This window comes from Ascaphus truei, chromosome 1 (genome assembly GCF_040206685.1).
Source record: "Ascaphus truei isolate aAscTru1 chromosome 1, aAscTru1.hap1, whole genome shotgun sequence".
In the NCBI taxonomy this organism is placed as follows: Eukaryota; Metazoa; Chordata; class Amphibia; order Anura; family Ascaphidae; genus Ascaphus; species Ascaphus truei.
The window spans coordinates 275,482,364-275,499,300 of record NC_134483.1 but is presented as its reverse complement, the minus strand read 5'-3'; the positions used below and the strand labels follow the sequence as shown (position 1 = coordinate 275,499,300).

Genomic DNA, 16,937 nt, shown 5'->3' with positions numbered 1-16,937 from the left:
ACTAAACCTTCAAGTAGTTTCCCCACTATTGAAGTCAGGCTTACAGGTCTATAATTCACCAGTTGTGATCTAGCTCCCTTTTTAAATATAGGCATCACATCTGCTTTACGCCAATCTTGTGGTACTGAGCCTGTGGAAATGAAGTCCTTGAATATTAAATGTAATGGTTTGGCTATTACTGAACTTTACTCCTTGAGAACTCTTGGATGTATGCCATCGGGGCCAGTGCCTTATTTACTGTATTTTTTTCAAGCTGCCTATGAACTTCTTCCTCAGTTAACCAATTGTTCATTAATATGGAGGTTGTGGCTTCCTCCTTCGGCACTACTACTGAAATTGATTCTTCCCTGGTAAATGTTCCGTGGTTAACATTTAACAAAGTTTTATAAAAAATACTGTTGCAGATGTACGGCTTATATTTTTCAAATACAACTTCGTATAATATATCTAATTTATAGAATTACCGTATAAAATGTATTAAGCTTTTTGAGTTATGAAAGGAACAAATATAACAGTATAACCTTCCCAATTTATGTCACGGGACCCCCGATCTTTCACAGACAATTGAGAACAACAGTAGAAAGATAGTCACTTCATGGAAAAATCACAAAAAATTCAAATTGTTCTGTGTCCATATGCTTAAGGAACATAGCTCTCAGGATTTATATGTGTATGGACTGTTATCACAGATTTTGTTTAGATAACTTAACTCTATAGATTAATTGGGTCCAAGAAAGAGTAAGATACTTTGTACTGTAGGTTCTGATAACTTTTAATTTACCAACATATACATCGTACAAGATTGTCTAATGCATGTAATGCATATGCTTTTAAGATTGCAGTTGTCTCTTCATCACTAGATAAATTATGGTGGGTGAAAAGGTGATGAAAAAACCTACACCGTTAGCATATAGCAAATAAAAATATCACTTCTGTACACATTCACGTCTTAGACAGATCTGCAACCCTGCCATTCACCATTATCACCTAGCATATATTGGCTAAGAGCAAGTGTAGTGTCTGTCTTACCTGTTGCAGGAGCAGGACAGGCAGTGGCACACACTTGGTTCTCTGGTCATGGCCGAGGGGCGGGACTGAGAGCTCAAGTTTTAATGTATACCGTGCACTCCGAGCCGGCAAACTGGGGGGGTGGGGGGGTGTCTGTAGTAATGGTGCCGACTGTGAAGAGCGAAAAGGGGGACGGGTTCGTCCCCAAACGTCGCAACGCACTGGTATCACAAACCTTTCCCAGCATGGTCACTTTTTATCCACGGTTTTTATTTCCCACGCACTCGTCGCTCCCCGGGCCTTCTGGCTAGGGGGGCACGACAATTTTTAAACCCACCCGGCCTTTTTTTGGTTGGGCTGCTTAACTGCATGTGACACAGAGCACTTGGTGCCCTGCTATGGTCACTGTAGCAGGATGCCCCTTTTGCACTAGCACTTATTTTGTTTTGAATGGTTTGTGACAAGTTTTGGTGGTTAGTCGCCGTGTCTCTCAGAGTAAAAGACCCTGGGTGATTAGGCTTTGGCGAAAGCCAAAAGACGTGGACTTTCTTGCTGGCCTTCTGGCCGAAGAAAGGATAAGAAGTTGACGCCGGAATCTTCAGATGTAGGCGTCAAAGACCCTGAGGATCTTCCTGCCCTTCTGGCTGAAGAGAATCAGGGAAAGTAAAAGGACTTAGGAGCACCCAAGTCACCATGGTGGCTTGAGCACAGGGCACATTCGGGCTCTCCAAATTTTTTTTTTTAAACAGTTGTCTGTGACTAGGTTTACTGGCTATGCATCTTAACCCAGGCTGTGCTGAAACCCGTGTAATGCAGTGAGCATTAGCTTATAAGGGTTCCATGTAAAAATGAATTTGAAGCAAAAGATGACACTGTGTGCTCATTTGCATGTTATTTCCCAGAATCCCTTGCTGCAGTGGAAGCACTATGCTAGGTGATAATGGCAAAAAAGCAGGGTTGCAGACCTGTCTAAGACAAGTGATATTTTTATTTGATTATCTATTTATAATTATTAATATTTCAACATTTTCCCAGTCCTTCTGTATGCAAATTGGACACTTATCACATATACAATTTTTATTGAATTAAGTGGAGAAAAAAAAAGTATCACTGTGAAGCAAAGCTATGGTAATGAACTTTATTGAATCTGACCCATGTCTTTTATTGTAATTATTTATATCAGTAAACCACTCCTACTGGCATAGTCTGCCTTCCTAACATCTTCACTAATTGGGCCTACTGGCAATGGCCCTAATGATCCTTAAACACTTTTGAGCGCCAATTGAGAATCCCTTACAGGGAAATGGGCTGTAGGGGCAGATAATATACAGAATTCACATAGCAGGCATGGCACAACCTTATGTTGACTACATTCCTTCTGCTTTCTAAATGGAGAAGGAGGTTGTGTGGAGGCTGGAAGTATTCAGGATAACTTCTCATCATTATTCAATGCACAATGCATCACATTCATATGTTGTAGGGTGGAAAAATATTTCTATTCAAGCTGCTGTAGTTTTCTGCAATAAGGTCACAATCAAAATAGCTTTCAACATTCTGTTTAACCTCACTTACAGGTTAAATGTTTTCTTATTCACTAGCTGATATTACTTGATGTATTACTTTTATTGCTGATAGTCACTTTTAGTTCTATACTAGATTTGTATTTATATAAATAATTAAAAACATTCAAAAACCAGTCAACAATAAAATTACCACAGAAAAGATAAGTACATTTTTTTATTTTATATACTGTGTTACTGTATGCCTGTCTACTTTCAAAGAGTAAGGTTGATTCCGTATTGTGCAAAGACATCCTGATCAATTGGCTGCTTCAGACAATATTGAATCATGGCCCCAAGTAGTTGAAACTGTGTTAATATGTCAACAACAAATACATTCTCAACAAATACATATCTATACATTTATTTAACTATAACAGGTTATCTTTCGCTATGCACTTGCAATCTTTAAGTATAACGAAGAGGAGATCTTAAAGATTACTGATGGACCAGACATCTACCAATATCTCTCATTTTTCACCAAAACTATCTGTGATAGCAGGTAAGTCAGAATAAAAATTCATTCCTCCGTTTCTTAGAAATGTATTTACAGGAATACTTTTAAAATGTTTGCATACTAACCTATGTACTAATCTCAGCACAGAGCAAAGAATGGACTTTGTGCAGCTTTTTAAAGGACGATTTCTGTCACGAGTGCCACATCTGAATTCACATCACTGTGTATGGGAAAGCGGTTAAAATAGGGGTTAAAACATTCAGTTGATTCACTTAACTCCCCCACAGGGCACTAAAAATGAGCAATAACTCCCCCAAAACACAGCACCTCAATTATGCTGCTGCCACCACCAAGAATATTTAAAGTTCTTATCCTCAGGAGTTCCCAGTCCCCTGTTTACTAGAAAAGTGTGTAATTACCATAAAAACCTAATGTTGTAAAATGTGTCTGAAAATGCAATTAATCTCTTCAGAAAAGTACTAGATTCAATTAGAGTCCAAAGACAGTACTTATTACATTTTAGATTTAATATGTGAAAAGCGTACAGTGTTTGTTTACAGAAAAGGAATGTTACAAAAACATACAATAAATAAATACAGACAGTTTCATAAAATAATAAAACAGAACCTATACATTACTGTAAGAGGACATGTGCAGAGGTACGCAATGGAGATTGTTTTAAGTTGAAATAAAAATAAAGCTCTATTGCGCCTGTCGCTTTAAACACAGCAAACGTGAAAATCAGCAAACAAAATCTGCTCCACTTTGGAGTGTATATATACACTTGTAGTCCAGCTCTCTTTAACTGCGTGGTTAGCCCAGCGATTCACCAGCCCACATCATAGAGACATATATATATATATATATATATATATATATATATATATATATATATATATATATATATATATATATATGTATATAGACATGGATAACAGTCTTATAAGAAAAGTCTTATCAGTCTCCTGGTGTCCACACCCTTGTGCGATAAGGCAAAGTCAGGGTCCAGGTTTAGAAGTACAGTATTGTCCCCTGTGTCTTGTTGGCAGCGTGCAGTCTCTTTTGGCAGACTCAAGAAGTCTGTGTTCCCTCTGTCAGTCTCACCTGTGAGACTCAGGAACCTCTCCTCTGTCTGTTTCCTGGTTCAGCTCACGTGTGGGCTCAGGAAGAATCTCCCTTCCTGTCTTCGAGGCAGGCTTTTTCTGACACCTGTAATCAGCCAGGTGGTGTTGGTTAATTGTCTACCAGCAGTTAACCATCACACTGCTGGATTAGAGGCACATTTTTGAACAGGGATAAGTCCCCTGTTAAATACCTCCCCTGTTTGTGGGAAGCTCGGGCTTGCCATGGCCAAAGCCCATCCTTCCACTCTCATTCGAGATCTTTCTGTGACTAAAATGAGAGTGGATGGAGGAAGAGAAACCTCAGTCCCGCTGGGATTGGAGCCCTTTCTCCAGTTTATTTGTGTCTCCTCCTGAAGGTGCTTGAGCTCAGCACTCCTCAGTCGCTCGAGGAGGACTTTCCCCAAGTATCGTCTTCTTTCTGAGTGCGTGGTCATGAAATTTCCCTTGCATCGGGCGCTCTTTTTTTTGTAGATCAACTGTATGGCGACAGTTGTAGAGGAGTTTGGACTAGCCCTTTGAATTTTCCGCCCTTAAAGCTGTCTTTCTGCACTTTCTCCACTCAATTGAGTCGCCAGTTCAGCTTCTTTGGGATTGAGTTGCACTTCCACCTCCCTTTCCAGAGAACGTCCTATCTTCTCAGCTTCAGCATCTAAGGATTTTTCTGGTTTTGATTCGCCACGTATGCCTTTTTGTGTTGCCTGTTGGGCCACTGAAGGTTTAGCTAGTGCTTGCTTAGGTGGTTTAGACTTTGCAACCTTGTTTTTTAGGTGAGCGGTGTTTCCAGCTCTCACTGTACCCTTTTTTCTTTGGGTTTTTGTAGCTGTGGGACACTGACGCTTGGTCAGGGTCAATACTTGTCCTTGTAGTACTGTAATCTCATCCGTGAGAGATTCCTGTTTTTTGAGTGCATCTTGCAAGTCTCTTCTCAGGGAATTTATCTGCACACTTTGCTTTCTCTGAGTTTGTATCAGTGTATCCTTCATATTCTGGAGCGCTGTAATTTTTGTCGTCAAGGTTGCCGCTGCGTCTGTTTCCTCCTTGGTGTACTGACTCAAGGGGATGGAACAGACTCTCTCTCCAGCTCTTGCTCCAGTTTCTCCTGCTCCCGCTCCCGCTCATACAGAGTCACCTGATCTCTAAGCTCCGCCTTCAGCGAGGCTCTTGTGACATGCAGTGTGGCCTTTAGCTCCTCATACTGCTCTGTGGTGACGCACTGGGTATTCAGACGTTCCTGCAGCGCTAGTACCTCTTTAGCAGGTAATAAAGGATGTTCAGCGCTCGTGCTACAGGTGATTGGTAATGGAGAATCCCTTTGCTGCACGTGTGTGGAGCGTCTCCCTAGCAGCTCCCTACCTCTTTAGCAGCCTGCAGATTTTCTTCCTGCAGAGTTCGCTGCTTCTCCTCGGTATTCTGGAGGTGTGTATGCAGACCTTGTAGTTGCTTCTGCAGTCGGTGCTCTGCTTCAACCTTTTCACCTTCCAGAAATTTCTTTATTTTTTCCAACTCGTGGAGCTTTTCATTCTTTTCATTGACGTGGTCTGTCAACACAGAATTTTCTTTTTTTAGTCTTAAATTTTCTCTTTTTTAGTCTCTGTAATATTTAGGGCCTCCTTGTAGACCGCCTTCCATTTTCGCACCTCTGCTTGGAGAATGACTGTCTCCTGGCGTGAGACTTCCGTCTCTAGGTTGAGGGTCTGAAGCTCCTTCTGAGAGACTTTGAGATCTATATTAAGATTGACAATAGTTTTTTTTAGAATTGTCCAGCTCCTCAGCGAGACTGTGAAGTTCGTTTTCGTAGACTTACAGTTTTGTGTGGCAGCTGCCGATCTCGTGGTGTGAGACATCCAGTGCTTTGTGGAGTGTATGAACCTCCTTCTGGGATACGTCCACCTCTGTCCGGACACTGTTGACCTCTTGTTGTGAGGCATTCAGTTCTAGGCGAAGACTGTGAACCTCTTGCTGAAAGACTGGTTTCTCCTTCAGTGCCTGCTCATTCTTCCGCTTCAGCTTAGCCATCATTTTATCGTATTGGCTCTGCTTTTCCACCATGGTGACATTAGTAATGTTTGCAGCATCTAACTCAGACTTGAGATCGTCCAATTCTGTTCCAGATTCAGAGTACATTGCGAGAACAGTCTTCTGTAGCTCAGCATTGTCTTCCCTCTCAAGTTCCAATTGTTCCTGGAGCAGATCACAGTCACGCCTGGCAATTTTCAGGGCATTTTCAGGGCTGGTCAAGGGATCGCCACTCATTAGTTCTGGCTCCGCTTCCCTGGTATGGTTGGTTGAGGGTTTCTCACTATTAGCACCGGACAGACACTTCTTTGGGGTAGACGACTTCTGCCTTGGGCCCTCTGGATATTCGGTCATCCGCGGGACGAATTCTCAATTTTCTCTAGGCTGCAGGGCATCTCGGACCCCCTTTCTCTCCGCGGGATCTACGGACATGTCTGTTCCTTCCACGGTAAGTGAAGAACCGCTTTTCTTTTTCTTTTTCCGTCTTTTTGTTTTGGATGACTCCGTCCCATCACGAATACTGGGGTCTCCGTCTTTATTTGAAACTTCAGCAGCTTAATTGTATATGCCAGGCTTTTCTTGCAGTTGCGTTAGCTGACAGAAATATTCGGTGATCTGCTGCTCCTGCTCTTTCTCCTGCCGATCATATTCGTCATCATAGAGAGCGGTCTTTTCGGTTCGTACCGAGTTCAGGCACCCCCACCATTCTTGGGGTGTTTTGTGGGTGAAACTCGGGTTGGGTTCCCCATAAGAGATGTCTTCCTCCTCATCAGACTGGAAGGGCCACTCTTCTGTGGGGTAGGGTTCATTACAGGAACGCCGCATCTTGTCCTCTATTATGGGGCTACTAGGTGTATTTTTAGGAGGCGCTATTGCAGCTGTTGCCACTGTTTTTGCTAGAACCCAAAATTGTGGTAGTCCTACAGGTGGGCATATTTTGCTTGTAGAGGTCGTAGCTCTCACAGGCATCTCTGTAGACTTTTTCTTTCCTTTGGTAAGTTTTAAAACATCAGCAGTAATGTGCATGCATTCACTGTCATCATCTGAATAAGGCCTGAAGGGACACTGCTTTGTGTGGTGGGGTTCTTTACACCAGGAACACATTTTCTTCCCTAGTTTTGCAGAGTCTGTATTTGACTTCAGCTGAGCGGCCATTTTAAATTCCCTGGGGCTTTTTTTTTTTTTTTTTAGGTGTACTCTTCATTTTGACCGATTTGGCACTATTTCTTTCACACAATGCTTGCTAGTGTATCTGCCCATTTTCTTGCTTCAGCAAAGGCATTTGCTTTACACCATTTACTTGCTATGTGCAATCCCTCCGCTTCAGCAAAAGAATTTGGTTTTCTGTTTGAGTTCAGTAATTTTCAGTCTCATCTTTGGGTATTATGGCATTCACTCTTCACACTTTGGGTACATGTTGTACTCCGAAGATACATAGACAGACTTTACTTGCAGAAAAAAATATTCTCTTTTTTCCCCACTTTCTTTCACTCCCGGTAGGGCGACTTAACACTCAGCAATTGGCTTTGGGTTACCCTTTTCACAGTTCAGCAATCCCTTTTTACCCAGCAGGGCAATTTTACATTCAGCACTTGCTTGCTGAAAATTCTCCTGCTTAAGCAAAAAAATTTTTTTTAAAGAAAATAATAAACAAAGCCTAGCTCCTATCATTGGAGCGCTACCTCACTTCTTGAATCCTAACTACAGCTGGAGGGCTAAGCCTCTTTACCAACGACAGTATTACACATTATTGTGATAGGAAAGTAAGGTTTACCTGCTTCAGCACAGTCTCTTTCTCTCCTCTTGGGATTGGGGAAAAGAGTCCAACTGTGGCTTTTTTCAGTGCAGTGTAGCGCTTTAATTCTGATCTATGCTGCAGGTGAATCTTTGTTTTTGTTGTTTGTAAGACTGTATGCAGGCAAAAAGCACAAAACAATGTCACTGGCAATATTCCGGGGCCCCTTTTAACTTCAAGGGCCACCTCTCATCCCAACTTTTGACACCATATGTAAGAGGACATGTGCAGAGGTATGCAATGGAGACTGTTTTAAGGTGAAATAAAAATAAGGCTTTATTTTCTCAGAGTCCAAAGACAGTACTTATTACATTTTAGATTTAATATGTGAAAAGCGTACAGTGTTTGTTTACAGAAAAGGAATGTTACAAAAACATACAATAAATAAATACAGACAGTTTCATAAAATAATAAAACAGAACCTATACATTACTGTAAGAGGACATGTGCAGAGGTACACAATGGAGACTGTTTTAAGGTGAAATAAAAATAAGGCTTTATTGCGCCTGTCGCTTTAAACACAGCAAACGTGAAAATCAGCAAACAAAATCTGCTCCACTTTGGAGTATATATACACTTGTAGTCCAGCTCTCTTTAACTGCGTGGTTAGCCCAGCGATTCACCAGCCCACATCATAGAGACATTTATATATATATATATATGTATATAGACATAGATAACAGTCTTATAAGAAAAGTCTTATCTGTCTCCTGGTGTCCACACCCTTGTGCGATAAGGCAAAGTCAGGGTCCAGGTTTAGAAGTACAGTATTGTCCCCTGTGTCTTGTTGGCAGCGTGCAGTCTCTTTTGGCAGGCTCAAGACTTTTGTGTTCCCTCTGTCAGTCTCACCTGTGAGACTCAGGAACCTCTCCTCTGTCTGTTTCCTGGTTCAGCTCACGTGTGGGCTCAGGAAGAATCTCCCTTCCTGTCTCAGAGGCAGGCTTTTTCTGACACCTGTAACCAGCCAGGTGGTGTTGGTTAATTGTCTATCAGCAGTTAACCACCACACTGCTGGATTAGAGGCACATTTTTGAACAGGGATAAGTCCCCTGTTACAATTACCAATTAACAATTTTAGATCACTTCAAAGAGGTACTCACGTGTTCTGGAAATAACACCACTTTCTGTTGAATTCTGCTTTTCTTACTCAAATGCATTGTTTTTATGCACAAAACGTTGCCCCTGAGACAAGGACAGGCCAACCTTTTGTGTGTGTATCTTATCTCTCACATAGATATGGGCGAATTCGCCCAAATCTGTTTTGCGGATTTTCGCTGATTTTACCCCTAGAATCCATTACACAGTATAAAATCCACAAACGGATTTGGGCAGTTTCAATCCATGCGGATTCATCAAAATCCGCCATTGGATACAACCCATGGACGGATTTGTAGAATCCAATCTGTGGATGCAGCGATCCTTTGGTGGATACTTAAGAATCCATCCAAGAGTCCGCGGAATCTGCGGAGTGTATTGGTAATAATAATAATAAAATCTGCAAAGCGCGAATCGCTATTTTTGACATTGATCTGCTGAAATCCATGGACCAAAGGAACCGGCCGATCCGCTGCAGACCCAAATTGGCCAAATAAATTCTCCCATCTCTACTCATATTCATCAATCTTTTCTGACATTTATGACTGGGACAGAGAATGATGTTAAACCCAAATTAATCTGAGAGTATAAAACACCCTATAATTCTCTCCCTATAAACCCTAGAATAATGCAACCCTCACCGTTGAATTTATATGATTTTCCTGAAGGCGCAGATATCCTTTTTGCTAATACAACTTTTAGTTTTGAGGGAGGGAACAAATATCTGAGATATTCAACACAGTCACATTTGATATTGTTGCCCACACCTACTTTTGTCTGCCACGACTCTATGGGGCCTATTCTAGTAGCTTCAATGACTTTGCTGCTATCTAGAATGATGTGGCATGTTCCTGCCGAACGGTTTGTCATTTGTATCACTGTATTCAGAAAGAATCTGAAAGTATCTCAAACCATTGGGCAGGAAAATGCCGATACCGCTCGGCGTAGCAACAAAATGATCTCAGTTTTTTTCAAAGTTCTCCCCCTGCAAGCTTCCCGCAATCTGAGCTGCACAGGATGATCCGCCTCTCCCTTCACAGATCTCACAGGCAATCGCAGTGTTTTTATTTGAATATTAGTGTATGGGAGCATGGGGTCTCCGGAGCTGAACTGCATTAATTTCAGATCCGGGGACCCCCTGCTTCCCGAGTTACAGGACCCGGTATGGAGTGCCAGTATTTCCTATGCATTTAAATGTCCCGTTCATGTGACGCGGGAGATTTAAACATTGCATGGGGATACCGGCACCCCATAACGGGGCTTGTAAATCGGGAAGCAGGGGGTCCGCGGACTTGAAATCAATGTGGTTCAGAAACGGAGACCCCCATCTCTCGCACACTAGTATTCAAATAAAAATAAAAACAGCTTCATTACCTAATACCCACCTCCTCTAACCCCCCCCCCCCCCTAAACATACAATAATGGGCAAAATTACTATTTCCGAGATATGGATAATAGCTCATTAGCCCATTCAAAATAAGATATTATCCAGCCAGCATAATGTAAATAAATCTTCTAATTACTGTACACCTGCCAAGATGAAGGCCGTCCTCATCACCATCCTCCACGTCATTGTCCTCCGTTGGCAGGAACAGTACATTAAAAAATATGGGGAAGGCATTTTTTTGCGATGTGCTCAAACACATCGAGCGGGAGCTGCAAAGATGCAAACAGCGCCATTTCGATAACATTTGGCTACTCTAGTAACTCCGATGAGATAATCGGAGCTTTGAAATAGCGAGTTTATCAAAGATTTCATCTCGCCAGCCCTAGGGTGGCGAGATAGGATCTGAGAGCAGGACTTAGAAAAAAAAATGCATTTTTCTTGCATTGGATTGAAGCCGGGAGTCACCGGAGCTGATACACATTAATACCAGCTCCAGAGACCCCCGGTTTCTATCCAATGCAATAAAAATAAATTTACAGGCAGCTCCAGTACCTTAGCAGCTAACCGCTAAGGCAATGAAGGGGTTAACTAACAGTGTCTGGTTTATTGTGGGTAGCGGTGGTGGGTAAAGGTGGAATTTGGTCCATGGTGGGTGTTTAGACCTTGTGGGGGGGTTGGGGGAGGAGTTAACCCCTTCATTACTGTAGCGGTTAATATCGCTAAGGTAATGAAGGGGTTAAACCCTCCCGCTACCCACCCGGTAGGCATAAATACCCACCATGGGCCAAATACCACCTTCACCCACCCCGCTACCCATAATAAACATTCAAACACAATACTAGCCAATACACCGATTCATTGTCAGTGTGGTTACCTATGCCCTCAATGGGAGCAAAGATAATCCCAATTGCAAGTAATGGGCACCCCCTCTACCCCCAACAACCATAACATTACAGTACAGTAATGGGCAAAATTACTATTATTCAAATCTGAATAATAGTGCATTTGCCCATCCAAAATAAAACATTATTATCGAGCATAAAGCAAATAAAACTTCTACTTACCCGTACCAGGATGAAGGCTGTCCTCATCTTCCTCCCCGTCTGTTGGCAGGAACATAACAATAAAAAATACAGACTAATAGCCCCTAACCCCTTAATCGCCTTAGCGAGAAATCGTGAAAAAATGCCTTCCCCTCACAATCTTTTCCAACTCATCGAGGCTTTCTGAATAGCACTTCTCAATATCCTCGATGAGTTGTTATCGAAGCTACTAGAATAGGCCTCTATATCTTTTATCTTTGTGCATGGTATCAGATTTTAATTAGCATACATTTTAAAATCTGTAAGATAATGGAGGGTGCCCTTTCTGTCACCTTTTTTTCTGCTAGACCGATCAGTCTCAGGAATGGTATCGTTTTTTCACTGTTTTATTGGCCCATTAATACAAAGATTCTAGACAAAAAATCGAGGGTGGCGCTCTCATACAAACGGTTAATAAATGTGTGCGGTGTTTCAACAAATAACTGTGTGTGTGTGTGTGTGTGTGTGTGTGTGTGTATGTATGTATGTATGTATGTATATATATATATATATATATATATATATATATATAGTATAGATATTATGTATATTAAAGCATACACCAATAATACAGTGCAATAAACAGTGATGCAAAAAGTGAGTGTGTGTTAATAAAATTGTGACTTGTGAATGTTCAAAAAATGGTGTTTTAAACAGTGAAAAAAAAACAATGGATTAAAAAGAAACTAGTCCTCCGCTCAACCTTTTAGATGAGAAACTGTTTCAAAGTTTCTTTAAATTGTAGTATCTTCCAAGGAAAAAAGGGAGCAGTGGACACAACATAAATAAGAGAGGAGAGAATAAAAAGGAAATACCATAATATTGGGTAGTCACGTAGGACTATTTGTAGGTAAAAGCTCAAAAGTATCCTTCAAAGATTGTACTCACATACTGATGAGTTAAAATGCACCCATCACAATCAGTGGCAATGTTGTGTGTTTGTATGGTGGATGTGGCAGTAAAAACAGAAAATATCTGAGTAGTGCTGTCTGCGGCGTTCTCACCACTTCCACATTACTGGTGTAGCCTGCTGTTTGGTCGTCTGGTGGTGTAACTTCCGGTATTACAGAATACCTCTCAGAAACCTCGCCAATTCAGATGCAGTTCCCTCTCCAATGTGACCGTCTTGATCTCGCGTCTCTACGCGTTCGCTGCGTTCCATCGGGATTGCTCCTGAGGAAGCTGGAACACAGCTCTGTTGAGGCTGATTTGAGAGCTCTGCTATGATTCTGTTTTCTTCTAATTAATGATTCACTAACACTTGCCTGAAGATAGGACCTTCGTGGTTTTGAAAGCTGCTATTCTCTTGTGATAGCAATAGCAAGCATTAAAAAATATAAGCCCATATTTACTAAGCAGCGCTATTCTATATCACACCATCTGGCGGAAGACAAATTAAAGTTCATTCAGTGCCAACAGGTGTCTGTTGGAATAGCACCACTTAGTAAACATGGCCAATAATCTTTACCCTGCGTTTATTTTTATTTTGGATCAGAAATTGTTTTTCTTCATGCTAACATGGCACTACCTCACATACTGATCCACTTTTGCTGTGGTCCCCAATAATGATAATTGATATTGATGATAATGATGTTGATATTATTTGATATTGATGATGATAATGATATTGATATTATTTGATATTGATGATGATAATAATATTGAGTCCAATGTGCGAGGAATGGAATCCATATTTTCCAGATCTTGTATCTCTTACAATACACATTTGTTCAGGGGGACTACTTTACGTGGTTGCATTTATAGAAGCTCAAACCTTATACTCTGGATATGTGCAATTAGTTTGGATATGGGAGCACCAATATATTTTATTGGAGATGTAGAAAAATTACAGTAGGTAATGAAAAATAAATAATAGACATCATTTCAATCCTTTTATTTACTTAATATGGTGCCGTCATTGGTTACCTTTGGTTTTGAAATATTTTGGTCCTTTATTAACACTTGCCTTTTCCTTAGAAAACTGATGAACATTGCCTTCAATGAAATGAACCCATTTCCAATTAAGCTTTTGAGAAACCGTCGGTCGGTCCACATGGAAAAACTCAAGACAGAACTGATTGAACTGGAGCGAATTAAAGAAGAATATGTCAAGGAAAAAGAAGTATTTGGAAGCAAAGACCTCGAAATGGGAGTCAGTGAAGATGAAGAAGAGACTTAAAATATTGAAAATTACTTGTGTGTTGATTGAAGTGCCATTAATAAAGCGGGAACAATTTTAAATCTTAATAGTTCCATAAACTTAATGTATAGTACATTCTTATTAAACGTTTTGATGTGTGTAGCCCTGTTTCCCCCACCCCTAAGTGAGATCAGGGAGTGTGACTGTAAATAGCTACCGGTGCTGCCCTTTTACCTGTCTGGCTCGCAGGAGCCTAAGCCTCCGCCGCTGGGAGCCTGGGGTGAATTACTCTTACTACTATATGGTGCAGCGCCTCCACCTGTGAGAGATCCCAGCAGAGTGCAGGTCCATATATTGAGACGGCAGTGCTTGGGGATTCTTCGCGATGAAGTAACCGCGGAGCAGGGCCTCTTTACTGGACTCCTCCATGGGAGCCCCCGGCGACGCACTCGCCCCCGCAGCGCCCCCGCAGCGCCCCCGTAAAGCTGGAGGTAAGGGGGAAGAGAACCGGGAGTCAGGGGGACCGGAGGGACCCTGGCTACATAAGTATATTATGTGAAGCGAGAAGGAGATGCCCATTGTATTAAATATCAATTTTCTTTAAAAAAAACAAAACAAAAAATAGTAGAGATTTTGGTTTGTGAATAAAAATAGTGATACGTTGTACCCCCTAGACCTGCTGTTTACTATATGTAGAAATATGTGAAAATATTGGTTGACTTCTGAAAACTTTGGCCAAATCTAAATTATGTGTGAAATAAATTGGACTCCAATGCATCTTGCGTATCTGCTTTCATGGGGGTAGCTTCACAAATGTGTAATACACATGTTTGCAAGTGTAATGCCTTTGATGGTTTGAAAACAGTGATTCAAACAGCAATGATTTAATTAAAAATGCAGAGGAGTCGAATATATAGATTACAAATGTTTACGTAATGGTGATTGGTTCCAGCAACATGGAGTAAAGCAGCAAAGGAATCCTTGGACGCCCCCTACAAACCAACGCTAAAGCGTTAGGGTGACCCCAGTTTATATATACACAAAAAGGAAGCGCAAAAAAGGAAAAACCATCAGTCAAAATTGAAAAACTTTATAAATTGACTCAAAATGTCATACTAAAAATCACACATAGATACATGATGAATATAAAATAAATGGTTCCTAATAGATCTATTGACCCACACAGTCAGAGAACTAGTGGAGGTTCCCCAAGTCACATTCCCACAGAACTAGAGGTGAATAGTTCAGGGTGTATAATGATGTTGCTGCTTACATGTGAAAGGGAACACACCCCGTGCAGGACTGGTGAGTATCCGCAGCTGGTTGGGCTTCCATCGCCACGTCCACTCCTCACTGCGTGATGACGTCACCTCAAGTTTATCACACACTATTTGATTAAGGGTTTCTCTTGAGACAATGTTATTTTGTACCTTTAGTCACACTACTAGGCTTAAGATTATGGATTAGTTTTACCCGTGATACATATACCTCTGTGTATCAGTATTTAGCAGTGCTATTGTGTGTGTATTAGTGTGCTAATATTTGTGTGCATCAATATGTTTAAATGTGTATTAGTATGTGTTAGTGGGGGTTAAAAAGCATCAGGTGTTGGCGTAAAAGGGACCATAAGCAGCTATAAATGGTAGAGGGTACATTAACCTCTTTACTGCCAGAGTTAAATAATATTGTGGGCCCTACTCAAATATCTTATCATTGTGAATGTTCTAAAAGCTGTATGCACTTTCAGGTAGCAACCTGAGGTAACATTAAAAATGCTTATCTTTCTGAACAGTTTCGACTATATTTACCAAAAGGGGTCAAATATGAGTTACTATTGTAGCCCCTTATCACTTTAAGGGACATACTCAATTGTTTCCAGAACTTAGAGAATGTGAAGTGTTAATGTCTGCAAGAGGGACTGAATCATAAAGTCATGTTATATACTGTACCCTGAAACAAGGGACAAGAGTTGGCAGTTTCAGGTTACTGGTAAGTTATAAAGGATACAAAAATGATACTGGTATCCAACAAAAAGGAATTAAGACGGTGACCATTACTCATGGGTGCTTGCACTGACCTTGAATAATTACAATAACGTTTTTAAATTGTATGGATGCGAGGAGTACGTTCAAAGTATGTTTGGAAGTTCAAAGCTCTAATAAGTTTGCCCAAATGTAAACCAAAACATGAGTGAAAGTGCTAACCTTTTGTGAGGAGAAGCTCTGTGTTTTCGAAGCTCTAGTGCAGCACTGCGGAAGTGGTTTCTTTGGTTGATATTGATTTAGGGAATCAAGACTTATGCAGCAGACTGTGTTGCTGCGATACAAAATCCAAACACAGTGAAGAGAGGTTTGCTTAATAAAGTGACTTGAGCACTGAAGTTAAATTATACAGTACTGTATACTATAGGAACTCCTCTAGAAAGGAGAATGTTCAGCATCTGCTAAAGCAAACGAGACTAAAAAGGGAATTTACCATAAAAACAAAAAAAAAGCAAGATCACTTGCTAAAAGAAGGGGGCAACTTAGAAATAATTAATATTCATTATTGTTTATATACTTTTATTGCAATTGTTATTTGAGAGTTTGCAGTACGGCATTATAATAGTTTCTGAGAGAGATTTTTTTTAAATGTATCTCATATTACAGGGAGAATCGCTCAATTTATGTGCTCTGTACATTTTTGGGGGTAAAAGTAAACCACTATGCCCAGATCCACCGAGGTCTGTTAACTCGTGCCAATAACAGGACATTATAAAACATACTGGACACCTAACAAGCTCCTATTAAACCCCCAAAATACCCACAACATATATATAAGCATATGAGTGTCAGAGGAGTGCTACTGAGCATGGCAATATATATTTAAAACCAGAGACATAACACAAAACACAGACAAAGCTCAGTTTTAGCACATCTAGTGAGACTCATACACGGTACAGTGCCTAAATATATATGTATAAATATCTAATAAGTAAATGGTCTTTTAGTTTGACATTTTTGGCCAAAATTGTTGTAAGCCCCTGAGCCAACGGCACGGCAGACCACATATCAGGGGTCCCTAACGCTAATATAAATTCTTAATAACCTGTGTAATAACAGGAAGAATGATTTATAGTAAATCTGTCAATATTAGTAGCAAAGTTCTAAGTCTGACTGAAGCTTTTATTAACCTGTACATTACCAGGAAAAGCACTCTGTATTAGAGATGTCACAGCCAAACTGCAAGCAGGCAAGTTCCTCTGAGTGGAAGTTGCTATGGAGTGAGCCCATAA

At 40.8% G+C, this 16,937-nt stretch overlaps 1 protein-coding gene across 6 annotated transcripts in view; it reads left to right on the top strand.

The window, feature by feature from the left end:
• TBC1D2 (TBC1 domain family member 2) overlaps nt 1–15,452 on the top strand; it is a 167,098-nt gene extending 151,646 nt beyond the window's left edge. For 5 of the 6 annotated variants that reach the window (XM_075604321.1, XM_075604311.1, XM_075604302.1 and 2 more), the window contains 2 exons: nt 2,948–3,069; nt 13,501–15,452. In XM_075604321.1, the coding sequence (XP_075460436.1) occupies nt 2,948–3,069; nt 13,501–13,702 (324 nt within the window). In that variant the 3' untranslated portion in view covers nt 13,703–15,452. The remainder of the gene's footprint in view (nt 1–2,947; nt 3,070–13,500) is intronic. The other variant, XM_075604331.1, reaches the window with a different exon arrangement.
• The last annotated feature ends 1,485 nt before the right edge of the window (nt 15,453–16,937 follow it).